The 23,379-nt window shown below is 34.3% G+C and overlaps 1 protein-coding gene across 1 annotated transcript in view; it reads right to left on the bottom strand.

Moving 5' to 3' along the window:
• Positions 1-23,379, bottom strand: part of TTN (titin) — a 267,443-nt gene that overhangs the window by 102,050 nt on the left and 142,014 nt on the right. Inside the window, exons 153-188 of the mRNA XM_011359980.1 lie at positions 23,208-23,291; positions 23,013-23,096; positions 22,848-22,931; positions 22,564-22,647; positions 21,549-21,632; positions 20,989-21,072; positions 20,770-20,853; positions 20,554-20,637; positions 20,340-20,423; positions 20,129-20,206; positions 19,637-19,720; positions 19,081-19,170; positions 18,729-18,806; positions 15,162-15,275; positions 13,891-13,959; positions 11,586-11,666; positions 10,589-10,663; positions 9,912-10,004; positions 9,403-9,465; positions 9,009-9,098; positions 7,233-7,283; positions 6,246-6,647; positions 5,795-6,073; positions 5,268-5,543; positions 5,001-5,140; positions 4,579-4,705; positions 4,223-4,486; positions 3,668-3,934; positions 3,264-3,527; positions 3,036-3,175; positions 2,750-2,876; positions 2,357-2,623; positions 1,977-2,243; positions 874-1,140; positions 643-782; positions 78-204 (exon numbers count right to left, since the gene is read on the bottom strand). Coding sequence (XP_011358282.1) covers positions 78-204; positions 643-782; positions 874-1,140; positions 1,977-2,243; positions 2,357-2,623; positions 2,750-2,876; positions 3,036-3,175; positions 3,264-3,527; positions 3,668-3,934; positions 4,223-4,486; positions 4,579-4,705; positions 5,001-5,140; positions 5,268-5,543; positions 5,795-6,073; positions 6,246-6,647; positions 7,233-7,283; positions 9,009-9,098; positions 9,403-9,465; positions 9,912-10,004; positions 10,589-10,663; positions 11,586-11,666; positions 13,891-13,959; positions 15,162-15,275; positions 18,729-18,806; positions 19,081-19,170; positions 19,637-19,720; positions 20,129-20,206; positions 20,340-20,423; positions 20,554-20,637; positions 20,770-20,853; positions 20,989-21,072; positions 21,549-21,632; positions 22,564-22,647; positions 22,848-22,931; positions 23,013-23,096; positions 23,208-23,291 — 5,076 coding nt within the window. The remainder of the gene's footprint in view (positions 1-77; positions 205-642; positions 783-873; positions 1,141-1,976; positions 2,244-2,356; positions 2,624-2,749; positions 2,877-3,035; positions 3,176-3,263; positions 3,528-3,667; positions 3,935-4,222; positions 4,487-4,578; positions 4,706-5,000; positions 5,141-5,267; positions 5,544-5,794; positions 6,074-6,245; positions 6,648-7,232; positions 7,284-9,008; positions 9,099-9,402; positions 9,466-9,911; positions 10,005-10,588; positions 10,664-11,585; positions 11,667-13,890; positions 13,960-15,161; positions 15,276-18,728; positions 18,807-19,080; positions 19,171-19,636; positions 19,721-20,128; positions 20,207-20,339; positions 20,424-20,553; positions 20,638-20,769; positions 20,854-20,988; positions 21,073-21,548; positions 21,633-22,563; positions 22,648-22,847; positions 22,932-23,012; positions 23,097-23,207; positions 23,292-23,379) is intronic.

Here is a 23,379-nt window from a genome sequence, read left to right as displayed (position 1 = left end):
ATTCCAATTAATTTCACTCACATTCATTTTCTGCAAAAGTGTACACTGGAAATTCAGCAGAAACATGCAATACTTACGTTTTACTCGGAGGTGGGCACTAGATTTAACATTGGCAGCTTGGAAATCCACCCCACCGGTCTGATCCAGGCGGCAGTTGTGCAAAATAAGCACGTGCACTTTGCCTTCTTCCTTGATCTCACAATCCTGCACCAAAAGAGAGAGAAAGTTTCGTAGGAAATAATTTTCGCTGGGATTTTTTATGAGGGTGTGATATCTTAAAGGAATGCTATTAATAACTGGTGAGACTTTGTATAACTCTGAACTTTTTTTGTGTGAAGTAAAGCTTACATGTACCACCATGAAAGCAATGTTTATTTTAGTTATATAATTTCATATAATTCTGAATCAACTGGCAGCATCACCAAATACCTACAACCTTATACCCACTATGCTGGAACAAAAATAATGCAGGTGTTGCTGTCTGAGCCCATTCAGAGACCTTAACATCTCTCTGTGGCTGAAGGTCTGACAGAGAATATGATCTCATGTTTTAAATGCCCTGTATGCAATCTGGCTTTTTGCCCGTCCTTTTCTATTTCACATAGCTCCTCTAGGTGTTGACAAGTTCAGAAATAGCCTTACAGGTGTTTGGAGTAGTGCCTCTCCCTTGAGCTTCCAGTTGGCATGGATATCATCTTCAGAGATTTCGGTTTCAAAACGGGCTGTCTCAGTCTCCATCACCTCCACACTGTACAGGGGTCGCACCATTTTAATTTCCCGATCTAGAAAAGTGAAGGGTCAGTATGTATCATTAGCCCCTGCCAGAAATAATCCCAATAGCTTCAAAAGTGTAACTCATGGAAATTTTCTCACCCTCAATGTCAAGCTTTCCTGAGGTCTTATCTGTCCCACAGTCACAGGTGTACTGTCCGATATCTGATTTCAAGGCTTTCTTTAGGATTAGCATGCGCTTCTTGCCATCTGCCTTAATAATAGCATTTTTAGATGGCTTTATTTCCTTTCCATCCTTAAACCACTTCACTGGGGCATCCGCTTTGCTAATTTCACACTGTAGAATCACTTCATCTTTTTCTACGGCAGTATAATCTTGAAGCTTTCCTGTAAAGTATGGATCTCCCTCTGCAAGTAAAATATAAGTGAAAAAATTTTATTAACCACTTAGGGAAATGACAAACTCTTGAAGAGTTCAAGAGGCAGCTCACAGAGTTCTGGGCATGTGTTAAAACTGTACCAAAAGCTCACTCATTTATTATGTTTGAAAGTTCTCTAAATGTTAGAAAGGGAAGAAATGCATGGGATTTATCAAGATCTAATCCATCTGTATTATATTTTCAAGTATTATTAACAGCAGTTTGAAAGATACTATAAAATTTACCTTCAAATATAATTATGTGCTCCTTCGTTATTTGGCTAAATTTCTAATTTCTTAGCAAATCTATTATGTTTTATTTATCTTTATGCTTTTAGATTTACATGATTAGTTTTTCTTAATATCAACGAATGGTTTGCCTGTAATAGTTTCTATATATGTTAAACTTCATATGTAATCTTCTTGATGTTAAGGAGTTAAGGAAAACAATGAGGTTTATTAATGTATGTTCTGTGTTTCCTCTCATATTAAAAACTTAAAAAAACATTTTTCTGAAATAATTTTGATAAAGTGAGAAGATAGAAAGTTTTCATATTCTTATTTTAAACATGACAGGGCTCAATAATTAAGGGTTTTAAGTATGATTTTATCTGGCTCTTTTGTAAACCTGAGTGTTTATTACTTGAAATCCTCATATGTTTAGGAAAAATCTTTTAAAAATAAGCCTGATAACATGTGATAATTTCTTAAGGATAGGGGCTGCTTTTATGCAATAGAATACTTGGAAGACTATTTTAAATACTAGGTACTCCACAGATTTCTGTTGAATCTAGTGCAATAAATTAAATTGAAAAAAAGCACCTACCAAGCACAGTGAGTTTAGCTTCTGAACTTATTTCCATAGCTTCTACTTTAATTTGAGAGGTATCATCAAGAGTGAGGTCTTTGAATGTAATTGAATGAATTTTCCCCTCATTGTGCATTGAGACCACCTTGCTGGTATGCAGGCGCTGGTCATTCTTGAACCATTTCACTGGGATGTTGTCGTGGGACAGCTCCACAGTAAACACAGCACTTTCCCTCTCTTTGGCTGTTACATCCTTAAGTGGAGTAAGGAATTTAAGCCGGATTCCTATCAAGAAAAAAAGGCAAGCTCATTAATTTCAGTGCTTTAAGGAGGAAATATAAAAAAAAAAAAGTAAAAAAAAAAAATTTAAAGATGGTTTATCTGATTAAAATATTCACCTTCAATGATCAGTTTGCCACTTGTGTGCTTATCTTCAGCTTCAAACATGTATTTGGCTTCATCTTCAAAAGCAACTGATTTGATCACCATTGAATGCTTAGTACCATCCTTTATAAGCTCAAATCTGTCATCACCTGTGATTTCCTGGGTTCCTTTCAGCCAACGGTAGGTTTTGGGCTCCCTGGATACTTCACACTCAAACTTAGCCTCATCTTTCTCAAAAACTTTAACATCACTGAGAGGTGTGATGAAGATAAGTGGCAATTCTGAAAGGAAAGGATGGTGTGGATGAAGCCAGAATAAGCTTCCATTCACGATCCCTGATCAATTCAGGGTCTTGTAGGAAATCTTGCAAAGAAAATACAAAAGGGTGGCTGACAGGCAGAACATACCTTTCACTTTCAGATTGGCTGCAGATTTAGCATTGGCAGCCTGGAAGGACACCTCTCCTGTCATATCTAGCTGGCAGTTATAAAGGACCAGAATATGCTTCTTCCCATCCTCAATGATTTCACAGTCCTGTTTGGAGTGAGGGTTAGAAGAAAGAGAAAGAAAAACATCATTTTCATAACCGGTTATTCCTACAAATCTTCAAAAGATTTCATAGCAGAGCGTATCTTTTTCACCCTGAACAATCAAACAAGCCTCCACATGTATGATCAGGTAATCTTGACTTACAGGGGATGCAGTTAAAGGCTCTCCTTTTAACTTCCATTCGCCATGAACATCTGGCTCAGAAAGTTCAATTTCAAAGCGAGCCGTTTCACCAACGAACAATTCTACTCCATATAGAGGTTTTTCCACTTTTATTAGTCGAGCTGAAATTATACCAAGCTTTGTTAGAATGACTGAACAAATAAACTGCAGGTTCAGATAGGGTAAATTTAAAAGTTTTGAGCAACTCACCCTCAACATTAAGATTCGCTTTTGTCTTGTCTGTGCCACAGTCACATACATATTCGCCTTTATCTTTAAGTTCTGCCTTTTTGATTTTTAAGATGCGGTGCAGGCCATCTGACTTGATAGAGTGCTTGAGTGAAGGTACAATCTCTTCGCCGTCTTTGAACCATTTCACTGGTACATCTTTGCTCACTTCACACTTCAGAATAATCTCATCCTTTTCAACTCCAGTTTTGTCACGTAATTTCACAGTGAAGTAGGGATCAGCCTCTGTAAAAGATATTCGGCAGATAATCAGACTAATGAGAAAATGAAAGTCTATTAAAGAGTTACAGGTTGCAAAATATTTAGCTACTACCCACTCCCACTATCTAAAAACTGGCTATCTAGTTATAGTCAGTCACATTTACCTAAGACTTTTAGGTGGGCTGTGGAGCTCAGGTCCTTAACTTGAGCTCTTATCTGGGATATATCATCCAGTGTCACTTCTCTCATTTCCAATTTGTGAGTCTTGCCCTCAGATGAGATGAGCACAGTTCTGCTTGTGTGGAGTTTGGCATCATTTTTGAACCAGACTACATGCATTTTTTCATGGGAAAGTTCACAAACAAAAGTTGCTGTTTCACCTTCTTTCACTGTTTGATCTTCAAGAGGTGATATGAATTTCAATCTTATACCTACAATGCAAGCATGGATAATATGCTCAGAAAAACAGTTTATCTTCAGAAATATTCCACTCTAATTTGCCCGGGTAAAAAGAATTTCACATGGCATTTATTTATTCATCTTTTCAAATGGAGTTACTCTCCATTAAGAAAAATGGGGTTGTTTTGGTGGCAATGTAAAAGTAAAGTCATGGTGCCAGTTGTCACTTGCAGCTATTAGAACACGATGTTTTATCTTTAAAGTCATATAATTGTGCGCCTAAATATGAGATGTTATAGTCAGATCTCATCAGCTCTAACCTGTAACAAATAGTCGTGCTGAGGTCTTCTTGCCATCCACCTCAGCAGTATAGACACCTTCGTCATCAAAATGAGAATCATTGATTACAAGAATATGTTTCTTTCCATCAGCAATGATGTCAAACTTGTCAGATGACTTGATTATATCAGGTCCTTTAGACCATATAACATTTGCCTCTCGAGTGAGAACACATTCAAATCGAGCTTGTCGCCTTTCTGGAACAGTGACATCCTTCAGTGGCACAGCAAAGTCAAGTTCGATTTCTGAAAATCAAAAAGTAAGAATGAGATTTTTCAGAATGCAGAGAGACATGAAATGAAGTTGAGCCCACTCTTTGAGTTCTAAAAGCCCATACCTTTTACTGTCAGAATGGCAGTTGTAACTGCATTAAGTGCCTGGTAAAGGACTTCACCAGCTTGGTCCAGTTTGACTTTGTGCAAAGTTAAGAAGCGTTTTCCACCTTCTGCTTTGATTTCACAAGTCTGAAAAACAATAGTTTTATTAAGCATTTAAATGAGAGAAATTCCTTAGAGGAGAAATGTTTCAGATATAGATTTCTATAAAGTTTAAAAAATTACTACTGATAAAAAGTAAGTAAAAACGTTTTGTCATAAATTTTTTTCTAAATGACCAAGCGATCCACAAACAGTACATCAAATTTCTTCCCCTTTGAGACTTAAGTAGCTCTGTCATTATGGAACCAAATCTGAATGTCAAACCTGAATACAAAAGGTAGTTATTTTATATGACTGACAACTTAAAATGAGAATTACTCACGGGTGAGGGCCTTAGAAGTTCTCCCTTCAGTTTCCATTGTCCAGGAATGTCTTCTTCTGAGATTTCTGCATCAAAGCTTGCACTTTCTTTTTCATAAATGGTAACGTCCTCTATTGGTTTAAGCAATTCAACCTCACGATCTGTATTGGTCAAGAATGAAATATGATAATGCTTTAAATAGTTTAACGATGCTTTGCTTTCATGGTTTTTTCCCCATATGCACACACAAAATCTATTTTTTAGAATAAAAGGTAAGATTTTTTATACCTCCAAGTGTCAGCTTTGCAGGGTATCTTTTCCCTTCAATTTCCACGGCATATTCATCAATGTCTTCTGGCACGGCATTCTTAATTTTGAGGTATACATGGTTTCCCTCTTTCACTATCTCAGTCTTGTCATTTGGTTCCCAGGGGATTTCATCATATCCTTTGAACCACTTAATGTTTGGAGTATCCCTTGTTATATGACAGGTGAAAACAGCCGTCCCTTTGGGTTTCACATGTTGATCTCGTATGGGTTTCACCAGCCAGTCTCTTATGACTTCTGTATGAAAATGAGGTCAGAAAAATAATTATGAACCTAACAAACAATACATGTAACTTCCTTGGTCAATTTCAGAAATAGAAAAAAAATGTTCAAAACTGGATATGATTAATTTGCTATGAGTTATTGATATTCACCCTCTTAGATAAGGTACAAGACTGCTGACATTCTGATACTGGGAAATAAAATTCTCTCTTCCACTTCCTTAGCATAATATTAGGCAGAACGAAATTTCCCCACAAAGTACTAACCTACTACTTTTACACAGGATGAACATTCCAGGTTGTTGGCATTTTCCACAGTAACTGTGTATGTGCCAGCATCATAGTCATCTGCATCGTTGATGGTCAGGGCCCGCATCAAGCCAATGACCCCGGGCACAATTTTGCCAGGTTTTTCCACCACAATCTTCCCATCCTTCCTCCAGACCACATCGCGTTCTTTGTTTAACTCGCAGCTTAAGTACAATGGCTGTCCTTTGACTACCGTGACCTCCTCTTCAAGTGTTTTTACAAAACGCACAGGAAGTTCTGTGGAGAATTTCAGTGTTAAAAATCTGCTAAGACTTTTCAATACATACAATATTTTCAATGACATAAAACTTGGAAATATGAGGTTTTTTTCAAATTACAATAAAAGTTACTACTCAGGTTTATTGTGTTAACGTTGAGTACGGACCATATTCAGGAGACTGAAAATTACCTTCTACAATCAGTTTAGCTGTGGAAGTTTTTTCTTTATTTCCCAAACGTAAAACACAGGTGTATTCGCCAGCATCAGAAAGTTGAACATCAATGATGTGCAGCTTTCTGTCTTTACCATCTGCAATGAATCTGTGCTTTGGGCTCTCACGGATGTTGCTACCATCTTTCATCCAGCTTGTAATTGCAGTGGAAGGGGAGACTAAACATTCAAAGATTGCAGAAGAGCCAACCGACTCTGCTTCAGTCAAGACGATGTCTTTGATTTCTTTCACAAACTTTAGTGGCACAGCCTTTAGCTGGTAGGTGAATGGAGCTTCATCAGGAGGTTTCTCCCCACCACTTCCTGGTCTTAACTTTTTCCTTTCAGCTTCTATTGGTGAAGGTGTCTTTTTGGCTACACCTAATTCAAAATAAAATCAAAATTTGATTTGGCATTTCCATAAGGGTTAGAAAGTGCATACTTGGCTGTCTGCTGGATAAAACCAGTGATAGAACAACTAAAAGACAAGAACAGAAAATTAAGACTAGGCAATTGAAAGGTCAATTGAATTTATACTGCCTTCTTCCAGACAGGAATATGAGATGGCATGAATAATAAATGCTCTTCATTTTCTCAAGTTTTTAAACCCAAGTATAAAATGTCCTGATTAAATGACTAATTATTTTATCTGTCATGTATAAATATCATGTATATGAAGAATGAAGCTAAGAACTTATAGAGTTCATTATGTTAAAATATAATTGGTTATATATACTTGAATAACGTTAGAAGTGTACTACTTGAAATATCAGAAGACATACTAGTTTTAGCAGAATCAATTAGGAATAGCAAAGTGTTATAAATTTTGAATTTTCTCCCCTCGAATGTAAAGTTACCTTTGAATATAAAGTTTCCCTTTACATTCTATACATTCTCTAAATGTATTTCTATACATTTACTAAGGTATAGTGATACAATGATTCAGGCACAGAAAATGAATCTTACCTTTGATGGGACCTTTAGGTTTGGCAGCCTCCTCTTTAGGTGTTTTAGCTTCTGAAATAAAGAGAAAACTCAGCATTTAAGCAACTTTTACATTTATTTCATGCTTCAAAAGCCATGCGAGGTGAGTCATGCTCTTTATTATAAGTATAACACATAAAAAAGAACTGGCTTTATTTATATGGCTTCTTTGGAGAAAAGATATTTGTAGTAGATATTTTTGATATTTCTAAGAAGGCATATTCAGAGAATGATGTGATGAAGCTAAATTGCCAACGTTTTTAGGATTAAAAAATTATTTTCAATAAGTGCTTTTATTCTTCCATTTCTGGAAGGCATGCTCTTGCCTTGTGAGGAAGAGTTTTACTCTTGCCTAAATATGCAAAGTATTTGATATGTTTATGTGTGCATTGGTTCTGTGAACCAAGGAAATAAGCTTTCGTCAAAAAGAAATCAGTGTAGGCAACAACACTAAAAAAAAAAAAAAAAAAAAATAGGGCCTACATGTACATATGTATGATTCCTTTGAAATTTTCTCTTAATTAGACAATGAGCTAAGGCAGAAGCAAGGCAGTTCCTACATTTAGAGTTTAATTCAACTATAAATGCAGGAGCAGTATAAACTGTAGAAACAGTTTTGTAGCTTCAACCCCTGGAGATGCAAGAAAAGCTTAATTTTTACACATACTTAATTAGCTCAATGGCAGTTATCATCTTTTTCTGAACTAATAAAAAAATATCACATTGAAATTATAAAAGTCTAAAAGAATAATGCCAAATCATAAATATCAGTGATAAACTATAATAACATAAATATTAAAATTACACTATAACCAAAGAACATAATATATTGACTCATGTCATTAAACACAATAAAAACCCAAATACTTCTATACGGCTTACTATGTACCAGGCACTGTGCTAAGTGTTTTGCATACATTTAATCCTCACAATAACCCTATAGGGCAGATATAATTATTATTCTGATTTTATAGAATAGGAATTAAAATTTAAAGAGATTAAGTAAATAGCCAAGGATCAAATTTGTTAGGGTGTGTATTTATCAATGATCAATATACATCAAATCATTTTGGTTTTGAGATTATCACTTAAGTGGTGAACTACTAATAGCATCTTAAGTTTGTACTTGAGATAGTTATACCACTCAGTACATTTAAGACAATGATTATTGATCTAAATTCTTATACAGATTTAAAGGTTGAACTATGCAGTCTTCCTTTTTATTGTGGTAAAATATACCTAACATAAAATTTACGATCTTAACCATTTTTAAGTGTACAATTTGGTTGTATTAAGTACATTCACAATGTTATGCAACAATCAACGTTTTACATTTCCAGAACATTTTCATTATCCCAATGTGCAGTCTTTTTATAAATTTGAGAAATGATTCCTACAGGGCACATGGAAAATCTGAAACTCCATGGGAATCTTGTATGCATGTTCTTAGAGAGTGTCTGTCTCCTTAGTTTCCATCAGCTTTGAACATATTCCTTACTTAACATCAAAAGCATATAAAGAAATGGTGTGTTATAGGAATGTTCCATCTAAACAAAACACAACATGCACCCGTTGAGTGAGAGATTACACTGGTAAAGAATAGCAGATAAAGAAAATGTAATCAAGAATTTATAAACTCTCCACATTTGAAATGATGCTTAGTTTCAAGATAATGAGGGCTTGAATATTATTCAAGCATGAATATTTTTATTGAGCCATCAAAACAAACAAGCAACAGGAAGACTACAGAATAAATACCTGCTTTCTTTCCAACTACTGGTACTGTTACTGGCGCAGTGATGGGAGTTGGAGCAGGCTCCATGGGAGGTGGTTTGATTGTTTTCACTTCTGTAGAGAGATGTCCATTGCATTAATGTAGGTATTGGTCACTTCCTAAAACCTATTTTGGTGGTGTATTTGCCATGTAACTTTAAAATCTTCAAATAACTAATTTTTCAGATAATAATATATTCTAACGATAATATAATCTCCATATAATATGTTCTACATATTCTAATATATTTAATATGCTATAATATATTGGTACAGTAGAAGTCATTTGCTGCATACTGACTTTTTCTTAAGAACTACCCAAAATTTGTGTAAAACATGAAAGGCATATGCTGTTGACATTGAGGATAAGCCAGCTTACCTGGTTCAGGCTTTGCTTTTGGCTCAGGTGCAGGGAGAGGTATTGCTGGCTTTATTTCAGGCACTAAAATAATTCACAGAAATAAGCAGGTCATCGCAGCATTTTTGAAGTTTTTCACAAAGTCAAACTCAAATTGGTCAGATTTAACATGTCTTGGAAGTTATTAGAATGTACACACATATAGTCACCAAGTCAAGAATTTGATTTACATTTATTTGCATTTTAAGCAAAATATCTAGGAAATATAGTAAGGCAATTTTATTGGTTCTAATGTTGTTATTCATCTTACTGCCCATAAATATGCTTTTTTTCCTAGTGTTTAAAACAGTCATTTGTTTAACAAAGTGGCGATCATTAGCCAATTGTACATGAGAGTGAAATGGTAAAGAATATTAAGCTGACCAGATTAAAGTCATGCATATAAATCTTAAGGCCAGTGTAATGACATTTTAAATGATGCATATTTGCATTTTTTGAGACAACTAAGAAAGTGCCAGTTAAATTTGTACCTTTTGCTGGTTCAGGAACTTTCTTTTCCCTTTTTGTAACCATAGCTGGAGGTGCTTCAACCTCTTCAACAGCTTTTGGAGGTGGTTCTGGCACTTTAAGATAATAAGATTATTTTCAAGTGTTATTTTAAGACTTGAATATTTAGAAATCAACTGATATGATATAATTAAATCAAAAATTTATTTTTCAAAAGATCAATTGATGGTCTTTAAAAAAATCCTATATTCTATCAATTAATTTCTATTTCGCTTCTTGACTCTGCCTTAATTTATTTTTCTTTTCCTTATTCCATCCACTTCTTCCCTAACTCCAATAGCTCTCCCTTTCTAAATCACTTTCATAAATGTTCCCAATAAATACATCCTTCGATAACAGGCTAATGACAAAAATCAACCAACTTAAAAGCCCCAAAATTTTATGAAACATTTGCTGACAATCATTTCTACTGGAAGAACTTAAGTAGCAAAGTAATAATAATAATAAAGTGCAGAGAAATACATGAATTAATTTGAGAATTACTACAAAAATATTTCAACAGAAAGCAGACAATGAAAAACACAGATGAAATATGAAGCTATGTTTATGTTTGACTCCAATTATGTTTACAAGATAAACCTTTTGTTAAATGTCCATTTTATTAAAAAATAGTTTCACAAATTGTTACTGAGATTCCTACCTGTAGGTTTTTTAATTTTTTCTATTTTTTTAGGTTCTACTTTAGGTTCTTCTTCTTCAGGTCTCTTTCTTAGAACTTAAAAGACAAAAAGGTTTATATGTAAACCAAGACAAACAAATGAAGATGTTGAATATGCTTGACAAACACAAATAATGTACAAAGCAAGGAAAATGAAAAACATGCAACCTGCACTGGAAAATTAGCATTTATACTAAAAATGTTTTTTTTTTTTTAAATCAAAAGTTGTTATGTTGATTTAGAATAGAACATAGAGTCACTTTATATCTATATAGTCTATTCAAAGACAAGTCTATGGCAGTAATGACCCAAATACAAAATGAATAATTTGAATAGCAACAAATTCTAAGCATAATTCATGTTGTAATTTAACAAAGAGTATTTAAAAAAGTATAAAGTTTACTGAAGTGGAGATATCTAAAGAAATGTAGCCTGGAGATCAGTAATTCTATGTGAAGACAAAGCTAGAACTTGATTCTTCATTTGAGTATCTCGCTTCTAATTCTTTAACATCTTATTAGTAGAAAGGTAAGATCTTATCTAGGTAACATACTAGAAAAATGCTCAGTTTTTTAAAAATGTTATTTGTTAGTTGTGGTGATCCTGTGTCATACTTTAAAACTGAATAGTGAATTTAGGCTTAAATAGCTTGGTGTAATTTAGAGTATTTAATAGGTTTAGTGTATTCTACTACATAATTCGATCATGAAAATGACACGTATGGCCATTGTTTTTAGTTTAGAATAGTATCAATTTGGTTCTGTCTCTTAATTCGCATTCTGTGAACACTTACAAAATTTCTGTCTTCTTTTAAAAAATATAGGAAAATGATAACCTTATTTTTCAAAGCCACTACAAATGAATTTTGATAAGTAGGGAATCTAATTAAAAGAAAAGCAGGGGACAGAAACATTTTGTAAGCTTTCAAGTCTATTTTTTGTGTGTTTAAAGCTGACATAATGGTTGAAAAATACTATACCACTTTTGAGAACAACTTCTTCCTTTGGCTGAGGTTTAGGTTCAGGAAGTAATTTGCGAACTTTCTTTTCACCTCCAGGCACTTAAAAAAATATGATTTCAAATTTTAAATGAATTAATACAAAAACTAAATTTCAACAATAAAAGTGTCTCTTTCACAACTAGTTAACTACAATGCATAAGCAATAATTTTGTCATATACAAATATCACAGAACTTAAAAGCAAATATTACACTTCAAGTTATCTCTTCTGCAAAAGTTCACATAACCTTGTGATGAAATTCGATTGCATTAAGTGCAGGCAAATATATTCATCTTAAATGAGTGTATAGAAGATGTTGTTCTATAATAACTTTATAAATCTTTCATCAAATACAGAGTTCTTGACAGTGTCTTTGCTTCCATTTATAATTGTAGATTGCCCAAATCTACATTGGTATCTCCCCGACCGTTAATTACATTAAAATGATATTGGTAGGTGTTACCATCATTATTAAATCTTCTCCACTGATGAGAGAAGAAAGTAAAGAGATCTGGTTTATGATCTTGATGTTGGGAAAGGGCCATATCTCATTTTCTTAACAGAAGAGAAGTATCCTTAATGTCTGCTTTTGAAATAATACTAACTTAAAGTTATGAACCTATAGAATTCGAAAGCTGATGTTGGAGCTTATTTTTAATGAATAAGAGAATTCTCTTGAATTTAGAGTAAAATGGACTCAAAGAATTCTAAATGAATCCCTTTTACATCTTTAGTGAATATCAGGCATAGTGTATACTGTTATTATGTAGAGCAGCCTCCTATTACTACTATAGCCCTCATAGATTCAAATGGAAAAAAAGAAAAAGTGATCATTGAACCTCTTTATCTCTCTATTGATATCAATTAAAATCTGATTTAAAACATTATTTGTATCATGTAATGTTACATTCATTCACTCATATGCTATCATAATTCCTTAAATATTTCTATAAAATTTCCCATTTGGTACTTTAAACAAGACATTTGCAATTCATTAGATAGTTTTATTTAATGTGATAAAGATAACCTTGCTTCTTACTTCAAAATTTAAAATACAATAGGCAAATATATAAATATTTCATATAAAAATTTTTTTCTGTTAAGTATTTTAAGTAGAATTTCACAAACATTAATTTTTTAATACATTATAAATCATGTTGGCCTTCAATAATATTTTAGAATTACCAATACTCTCAATGTATAATAATTATTTTCATTGATCAAAATTGGAGAGATGACCATGCTTCTAATTAACGTAAGTTGGAATGGCATAATATCTTCTATTTATATAATGGACATAGTGAAAATATATCTGTGCATTCGTTTCTCCATATTATTTTTAAGATCTTATTGACATTTGAGACTCAGGTGCAGAACGCAATTATAACTATTATCTTAAAAGCCAATATACATTATTTCATGTCATTTTAATGTTTATAAGTGGCTTTGCAAAAATTCTTTACTAGTTAATATCCACAGTAATATTATTTTGTAATCTCCATTTTATAAGTCAGGAAATGCATATTCAAGTGGGTGATTTTCCAAAATTCTAGAGTGAATAAAGAGCAGATTCAATTTCTGGGTGTGGATGTGTTGATTACTTAAACAGAAAACTCTGCTACCCACTATACTTACTAAAAATATTACCAATTTTATTTTAAATAAATATTTTCTAGACTTTTATGATTCATTTCTTTTTCTTTAGGGTCTAAGTTTAGATAGGAAAAAATATTATTCAAAAAGAAATAAAGTTTGAAAGATGACCCACAGTGATAATCAAATTTCTCTAAAATGTAAGATCTGTCCACCTGAAAAAATGTCTTGGAGTTGCTGAAAAGAGAGTAACAGTAAAGCCACTAGAAAATCCCCATGAATTATCTTCATAGATAGAAAGAGGACATGACTTGTTTTTAGTGCTTATAACACTGGCTAAACTACTGTTATTCCAAAAGGTGAAATTCCAAAGCTTTGGTTACTAGCTTTTAGCATTTTAACCTAAGTTGTATCCTGATATTAATTTCAGCTGACCACCAAAATTTGATAGGAAAATGCAAGAAGACATGTAGATGAGACAAAGATCAATATCTATCCATACACTGTATGAAATTGATGAAAGACAAAGCAAGCAACACTCATTAGCCAGGGCCATGAAGCTACAAAAATACAAGAAATGAATGAGTCTACTGTGATTATTTAAAAAAAGAGAACAGTCTAGAAGGCAGGGCTGAGCAAGGAGTCAGATGAAGGGATACTGCATATGAATGCATTTTCCAGACTGAAATACCTTTCAGAGGTGTAAGCTCCACTTTTTCTGGAACCGCAGGTTTTTCTGGAACTTTCTTCTTCGGAACAGCTTTAAAGAATATGATCTTGCTTTTATTATTTGTATATTTAGACTAGACTAAAGCAAATTATTTCATACCTGCTCCAAGAATGAAAACCAAGCTTTGCTTATAGCTCAAAAGCATTAATGACAGCCAAGAACAGCCACCAAAGAACATATAAGAAGTGTTCAAACCATGAAAACAGACTGCGGTTTTACTCCAAAGTTGAATAGTAAATTAAAGTCTGGCTGAGAAGAAAGATCATTTTTGTTTATTTGCAGGAAAAAGAAAATTTTCTTTGAGTATAAATTTTATATTAAGGGAAATGTATTTTAGTGTGTGTTCTCATGAAGCATCAATCAACACATTGGTAGCCTTTTAAGAAGTGCACATTTTTTTCCATGTCTGACTTAAAATTCTGAAGTTCCCCCTAGCAGCCCGGAGTGCCGTAGAGGATCAAGAAGCCCTAGAAGTAGCCTTACTCTGGTGGATTCTGGCGCACAGTGCTCATCTAGGATTATATCTAGATAATTTCAGATTGGGAAATCTCAGGATACCACAAATAAGACAGCATTTTATTGAAACAAAAAGAAAAAATATGCTTTTGACAGTTTGTTTTAGCTTTTAAAGATGCTATTGAAAAGTAAGTAATGTTACATCGCTTCAAAGAAAAATCTAAGTGCAAAAGGAATGAAGGGAAGTGTCACAATGGGAAGAGATGCCAGATATCAAATGTATCCATAATCACTCTGGCTATATTGAGGATAACCACAGAACACAATTGGGCTTTTATTAAGTTGTACAAGAAAAAAAAAGTGGGAGAGCAGTGACAGGTCATTCATATGCTTTCCTTTGTTGGTTTATGTACACATATCAGCCATGAAATTCCTTAAGAATAAAGTTTTGGCTTTTGTATAAATTTGTTACTGCAATATTAAAAATATCTTGCGAACTTTTACATTCCACATGCATAAGATCCCAAAGCAATCAGGCTTTAAAATCAGAAAACTCTTTCTCCTCACTCTGCATAAGAAAGTTAGTTGGGTAGATCTAGGTTGAAGCTAACAATGATGCACTATCTGATATTTGGGGCAGCAGGCATGGCCTGGCAAGGCACTCCAAGCAGCATAGGTCTCTATACAATTCCCACAGCCCAATACATTTCTTGCAAACACCATTTTCAGACGACCAGACAGCCAGTTAATAAAACGTTGGAAGTGGCATTTTATACCTTTAAGTTGGAACATTTTTTCCTTCACGTCTTCCTTAGGTGGAGCAGGAGAAGGAGCTGGGGGCTTTGGTTTGAATTTTGGTTTCTCAATAACCTTCTTTTCAGGTTCAGGTTCTTGAAAGAGTATTTCAGGAGCATTAGTATATGTATATATTATTTAGTATGTGAATATACAGTATATTCAGTAGAAATTTAAAAATATATATGAAGTAAAAAGTTTGCTGTTTCGATAGACATTGTCCGACATAAAACATAAAACATAAAAGTGTCCAACATAAAACATAAAAATACCAACATGGTACACAGATGATGAGAAATACAGCAAAGGCACTAATAAAAACAAACGGAGCATCCATGTAAGCCACACTGACATGAAATAAATAGCACAAATTACAGGGATACATAAGAATCAGATGTACATTGAAAACAGAATCTCTTACATACAGATGCAGAGACCTACTCTACATGTAGAACAACATAAAACAGGTATATAAATGAAGAATATGATGATGAAGATTTCAGTCCAATTAATTGAATACCTTGTACTGGTATTTCTTCTGGCTGTGGTTCAGGGACAGGTTCTTCAGGCTCAACATACTTTTCGATTTCACGTTCTTTAAAGAATGTTGACAAAGGATGTGAGACTGTAATGTAAGGTTCTTCACAAAGACCCATAAGAATTTCACATAGGTGTAAAGATTACAGTTACAAAGATAAAAAATTACAATTCATACAAATTCACTTGCATAGAAAAAGAGACAATATTTCTATTTTATTATACTTGAATTTTCTATTAACTACTTTTCAGCATATGTTGATGGCAAATGAGATGATTTTTAAAATTTAATATTGGGTTACATTTGAGGATCCAAAGGAATTCTCCCAGTTTTGCTATGGCAAACTGTATCTTTTGGAATTTGTAATTATCACTAAGAACAATCAGATTAATGACTCAAATTCTACTTCAAAGGAAATATAACTATTTTAAAAATGAAGAAGCCAAATACATGCTTTTGACTATAATGTCAAGAAGGAATGTCACCCTATAAATACTTTTGTATCTCTAATAGGAATTTTCAAGAGATTTAAGAAAATTTATATTTTAATAGATATACCTTCAATGGGGGGAGTCACTTTTCTACCAATGGTTATGGATGCTTTTTCTTCATATATTATTTCTTCAGGAGACTCTTCAACTTAAAAAACATAATATTTTATTTTAGACTACATTCAGAATAGAATACTATAACTGCCAAGTTGTAACATATCACCTTAGTTACACTCTATAACATATTCTTCAAATGACCTCAAAATATCAATAACTTCACTATTTAAGACAGAAAACAGATAAACACATAAGACTCATTCATAATAAAAGCAAGATGATCAGGACAATTGTTATTTTCCAAGATTTAAAGAGCAACCATGTACCTTGGACAGGTGGAGCTTCTGGCTCTTCAGGAACAGAGACGGACACTTTCTTTTCTAGGATGATTTCCTTGGGTACTTCAGGCACTTTAAAGATATTGATTTTGTTTACTATTAAGAATTTAGAAGATGTGCAAGATTCTGTAAAGAGCAGGCAAAGAATATAGGGGAAAGAACTTCATCTTACAAGATTTCGTGGGGAAAATGGTTTTGGAGCATGGCACCTTTTTGGACGTCCTAATTTGGTAAATTAATCTTCTCAGCCTTCTTCATTTGCTTCTCTTCTTGTGTCCCCTTAAATGTAGGTGTTCTCCACTGTTCTAACTTTGATGCTTTTAAAAACTGGTTCTACATCCTTTGAACGATCGCTCCTGCTCTCTTAACTCTGATTTCCATATGGTTGACTTCTAGATCTATATCTTTAACCCTGATCTCTTTCCTAAGCTCTAGATGCACATTCCCAACCTCAATGTTTGAAAAGTGAAAAATATGTTCACTATCTTCTTTCAAATATCAGTTCAGGGACCCAATGAACCATCTTCATGGCCATTTAGCTTCAATTCTTACAACAATCTTAGGCTCCATTTCCCTAATTGCTTTGATAATAGTTACCAACTTAATCTTCATCTCCCTCAAATCCTATCTCCTTTTTCCATTTCCACCATCAGTGATCTTGTCCAACTCTTAATGACCTTAAATTACTGCAATGGCTCTTTACTATTATCACCGTCTAATAGCCTGAACTGCTGCCAGTTATCTTTCTGAAGCCCATCTCCTATAAATTTATATACTTGCTTCGAAAACTTTGAAGCTTCCTATTGCCTAAGAATAACGTACATGCCTTATGCTGGCATTCAAAAACTCTGAACTATGACCCTCCTCTTAATATCCAGGTTTATCTTTCAAGATACCCCACAACCAATTCATACTCAAATCACACATGCTTATTTGATAGTCTTTGAACTTTGTGGACTCTTCTATCTCTGTGCCTTTCGATATAATATTCCCTTTGCCTAGGATACCATTTCCTTAACTGCTGCATGTAAAAATCCATCAAAATTTAAAATTATACTTCTTTCACATGGCTTTTCCTGATGCCCCTGCCTGAAATTAAGCTTTCTTTGTTGTGTTTCTGTAGCCCTTTATACTCAGTTTGTAGGTGTGATCACTTCCTGTCTATATCAGAGTTGTGCTGTACTTTCTTCTCATCAGACTTAAATCGCTTGAAGACAGATTCAGACTGTATCTCTTCTAACAGTGTCTTGTTAATGGCAAACATTTGACAAAATATGCTGAATTGAGTTGTTTTAAACATTGAGTGAGAGGAGGTTCTTTTTCTAACACATGTGACCACGTCATGGCACAACTGAATCTCATTCATTTTTTTCCTCCTATTTGTCTGTCTCATTTTCTTTCTTTGCCCTTATCATTTTCCTTTTTTTTTTTTACTATGAAATGTGATTTTGCATAAACTTATATTTCAGTTTTCTCCTAATAACTAAAAATAAAATGCTCAGATAGTGTTCAGAGAAATGTATATTTTTTCTTCATAGTAGGTACCTTTGTCTGGCAGGACTTCTGGTTTTTTGGTAACAGGCACAGGTTCTTTCTTTACTGGAACAAGTTTCTTGGGCACCTCAGGCACTTTAAAGATATTAGTTTTATTTTAAAAAGTATTTAAGAATATTTAAAAGTGTTAAGAATAAAGAATCTATTATTAATGGAGCAGTGATAAAATTAATGGAAACAAAATAAGGACACTTTTGTCCCTAGTTATGCAGTAATAAAGATAACATTGAATTCCACTTTAAGATATCAGAATACTTTTTTAAAATTATGATTCAGTGATGACGTGAATACCTTTAGCTGCTGGTGTTTCTGGCTTCTTAATGGTTGGGACTTTCTTCGGTGGAACAACTTTCTTTGCCATCTCAGGTACTTTAAAGATATTAGTAGCATTTAATAATATAAAATTGCAAGATGCAATGTGCGCACATTAATTTGACAAATCTGTTCAACACTATAACATAGATGACAGTTCAACACATAATATAACACAATACGTAATACGGATAAGGTGTCGAATTTTAGACAGCACACAAAAATGAAGTAAATATCGATTTATTTTACTGTAAGTACCTTTAGGAGGCGGAGCTTCTGGTTTTTTGATGATAGGAACTTTCTTCTCTGGAACAATCTTCTTGGGTTCTTCAGGCACTTGAAAGATAGGAATTTCTTTTAGAGTCAGATGATTACAGTAAAAAGTTTAATACTAACGAATAAACAAAAAATTACATCTATTTCTTTGTTATGCACATTGTAAAATTCTGTAGGGCCAAAGTTTTATGTCTGCAAATGACTTCTGTTCTTGGCAATGAAGTCAAATTTCAAGTAAGGAGATAAAAGACTGACATTTTACCTTAAAGAAGATACGTAATAGATACAATAATCAAATGATGTATTTTTCCATACAGTGGATCCTGCTTTGTACCTGCTGGTGGTGGGGCTTCTGGTTCCTCCTCTTCCACAACAGGAACTGGTGCTTCTTCTTCAGGAGCAATTTCTTCGGGTTCTTCATATGCTTTAAAAATATAGTTAATTTTAATTCAGTGTGTGGAACAATATTCTAAAATGGGTAAAACACTGAACACAATAAATAGTAATCTTGATTTCTTCCCTTGTTTTGATTAATATCTTGTTTTATTTTTGTTAAGATGAAAACTTTCATATTTGCACTGACTTTTGTTTCTATTGATTTGAATGCTTGGAAAGTTTTTGTTGTTTAATGCCTTTCGTAGCCATTAGTTCCCCGCCCTACTCTCTGTGTACAGTAGAGAGCTTTGTTTAATACAGCTTATAATGCCCTACATAGATGTCATTGACTGATAACCCAAAAAAGATTTGAGACTGCAGTTAATTAAGAATGATAAAGACAAGTAATTAAAGGACGGAAAATGACCAAGAGATACTGAATTAGAAAAAGGAGGAACAGGTCTTAAATTAGAAATAGTCAGAAGTGGCAAGCCCATTTATGGTCTTACGGGTACCTTCTGGAGGAGGAGACTCCACTTTCTTGGGAACAGGAATGGCTGGTTTCTCTTCTAAGACAGGTTTCTTTGGCACTTCTGGCACTTTAAAGATATTAGTTAGTTTTACTTCTGGGTAGTTGAAAAGACATGAAATTTATCCTACATCTACTTCACATCTAGTTCGAATAACCCAGGGACAGATCCAAGAACAAAATTCACAGTAAGGCCAATGACTGTTCTTGAGTCTACATACAGGGAGGAAAATGTGGCATATTAACATCAACAAAACCACATTAGTAACGTCTTCCAATGCTATGTTATAATAGACACATTAGTTTTTTTTTTTAACCCAATAATGTTATTTAAAGCATTTAAACCTTAAACATCCAGAACACTAGGTTTTGTGTTGTGAATATAAGAAATTTGACAAACAAAAGGGTTTCCTATAATAAGTGACTTTTGAGACCAAGATTGAGCACTTTTATACAGAATCTCATTAGTAACATGTACCTTTAGCTGGTGGGACTTCTGGCTTTTTGGGAACGGCTACTTTCTTTTCTGGAACAATCTCTTTTGGAACTTCAGGCACTTTAAAGATATTAGTATTTCAACATTATGAAGAATAACTAGTAAACATTCATCACATTCATACAGAACAAAACAATTCTTAAGCATTAGAGGCTCTGTCTACCTCCATCACATGGTAGACAGCTACGTGTACCTTTAGCAGGTGGGACTTCTGGTTTCTTGGGAACCACTAGAGGCACTTTCTTTTCAGGAACAACTTCTTTGGGCACCTTAGGTACTTTAAAAGATATTAGTAGTTTTTAGCACATAGTTTCAATGACATACGGAAATCATTAAGTAGAACAGTAGAACATAACATTTTAAAGACAGACATTTCTCTGTAGGAAGTTCGTGGCAATGAAAAATACCTTTCACTGGTGGTGGTTCAGGTTTTTTGGCAATGATGGCTGGTGGTTTCTTTTCTGGGACAGGTTTCTTAGGTGGCACCGTCACTAAAGATATTAAAATTTATGTTTCAGAATCAGTGAGGTTGAGTGGGAAACAAGACATAAGCTCATAATGCCCAGAGTTTTCAGGGCCAGAAGAATGGAATATCGGCTAAGGCGACCTAGCTGGCTGAGTACCTTCTGGAAGAACCTCAGGCTCTGGCTCTTGCGGAACTTCGACTGGAGGCTCTTCCGGGACAGTTTCTTCAAGCTCCTCATGCACTTTAAAGACACAAACTTATTTTAACACTAGAATTGACTAAAGTATACAAAATATTTTGCAAAAAGATGTTTACGATACACAAAAAAGAGAGTTTCTTTTTTTAAAAATACTAGTTTGGATAGTTTCATTATTACCTTCAGGGGGAGGGCTTTCTGGTTTGAGAGGAATAGCTTCAGGCACCTTCTTTTCTGGGACAGCTGCCTTTGGCACTTCAGGTACTTTAAAGATATTAGTTTTTCATGATTAGACAGAGCAAAGGCAAGAGGACAGTATCAAGCACAGTGACATTGGGATGGCTACCTTTGGCTGGTGGGACTTCAGGCTTTTTAGGAAGTGTCACAGTGATTTCCTTTTCAGGGATGAGTTCTTTGGGAGCTTCAGGCGCTTAAAAGATATTAGTAAAATTACATTTAGGAGTTATGAGACCACTGTAACAAAATGTTTTCAGAATGGAGGAGATATATTTTTAAGCCTAAGATCAGAGACAAATACCTGTAACAGGTTGGACTGCTGGCTTTTTAGGTGGCGCCACAGACACTTTCTTTTCAGGGACAACTCTGGGAGCTTCAGGAGCTTAAAAGATATTAGTAAAGTTACCTTTAGGAGTTATGAGACCACTGGAGCAAAATATTTTCAAGAACAGAAGAGTCATATCTTCTTAAATCTAAGGTGACTGAGATAATATTACAAGTACCTGTAATAGGTGGGACTTCTGGCTTTTTAAGAGGCACCACAGGTACTTTCTTTTCAGGGACAACTTCTTTGGGAGTCTCAGGCACTTAAAAGATATTAGTAAAATTGTCTTTAAAAGTTATGAGACCAGTGAAACAAAATATTTTCAAGAACAGAAGAATTATGTCTCATCAAGCCTAAGATCAGTGACATATACCTGTAACAGGTGAGACTTCTGGCCTTTTAGGTGGCACCACTGGTGCCTTCTTTTCAGGGACAATTTCTTGAGGAACTTCAGGCACTTAAAAGATATTAGTAGTTTTACACTTAGGTTAATGAGATCGATGAACTAAAAACATTTTCAGGGCAAAGAGGTATTTTTTTCTGTACAATAAGGGTCAGAGGTGAGAAATACATGACACTGTAGGAGATTCTGGTTTTTTGGGTGGTGCCCTGGGAACTTTCTTTTCTGGGACAACTTCTTGAGGAACTTCAGGCACTTGAAAGATATTAGTATTTTACACTTAATGAAGAGCAATGGACTAAAATTATTCTCTAGAATGGAAGAGATATTTCTTCTTCAAAATGTACCTGTGGCAGATAAGGGTTCTGGTTTTTCGAACCATGCCTTGAGAATTATCTTTTCTGGGACAACTTCTTGAGCAGCTTCAGGCACTTGAAAGATATTAGTATTTTTAGAATTTATGAATAGTCAAGGTGTATACTATAATAACTGTGAAGAGTACAGACAATATTTTTTCTTCTTAACAGAGCAGTGGGAATAAATACCTTTAGCAGGTGGGGCTTCTGGTTTTTTGGGCACAGCCACAGACACTTTCTTTTCAGGTACAGCTTCTTTAGGGGCTTCTTTAGGGACTTTGAAGATATTAGTATATTTTAGTTAGAAACTATAAAGAGGGAATATCGACAACACATTTACCCGAGCAATGCAATTGGTGAGACTGGAGGACACTTCTCTATACATGCTTTCCCCAGCCCTCTAAAACGGGTGACCAACAACACAGAAGGATAAATACCTTTAGCAGGTGGAACTTCTGGCTTTTTAGGAGGAGCCACAGGCACTTTCTTTTCAGGGATGGCTTCCTTCGGCACCTCGGGCACTTAAAAGATATTGATAATTTGTGTTTAGAAAGTTGAAGATAATTGATGACAATATCATGTAATCATACACCAAGATATTTTAGATAACATGACTTTTTTTTCTTTAGAATTATATCACCTTTGTGTAGTGGCATTTATATATAATTTTCTAGCTAAAATAGCAGTTATTTTTCTCCCTTGTGTATAGATTTGACATTACCTTCAAGGGGAGGACTTTCCGGTTTGGGAGGAATAGCTTCAGGCACCTTCTTTTCTGGGGCAGCTGCTTTTGGCACCACGGGTACTTTAAAGATATTAGTATTTTGATGATAAGACAGAGTAAAGACAAACAAACAGTATCAAACAGTGACATGGGGGTGACTACCTTTGGCTGGTGGGACTTCTGGCTTTTTAGGAGGCATCACAGACACTTTCTTTTCAGGAACAACCTCTTTGGGAGCCTCAGGCACTTAAAAGATATTAGTAAAATTACAATCAGGAGTTGCAAGACCACTGGAACAAAATATTTTCAGGAGCAGATGAGTTATGTCTTCTTAAACCTAAGATCCATGACAAATACCTGTAACAGGTGGAACTTCTGGCTTTTTAGGAGGCATCACAGACACTTTCTTTTCAGGGACAACCTCTTTGGGAGCCTCAGGCACTTAAAAGATATTAGTAAAATTACATTTAGGAGTCATGAAACAAATGGAACAAAATATTTTCAAGAACAGAAGAGTCATGCCTTGTTA

This window comes from Pteropus vampyrus, unplaced genomic scaffold (assembly GCF_000151845.1).
Source record: "Pteropus vampyrus isolate Shadow unplaced genomic scaffold, Pvam_2.0 Scaffold2, whole genome shotgun sequence".
Taxonomy (NCBI): domain Eukaryota; kingdom Metazoa; phylum Chordata; class Mammalia; order Chiroptera; family Pteropodidae; genus Pteropus; species Pteropus vampyrus.
Note: the sequence above shows the minus strand (reverse complement) of the source record. Positions and strands in the feature narration are given on the sequence as shown.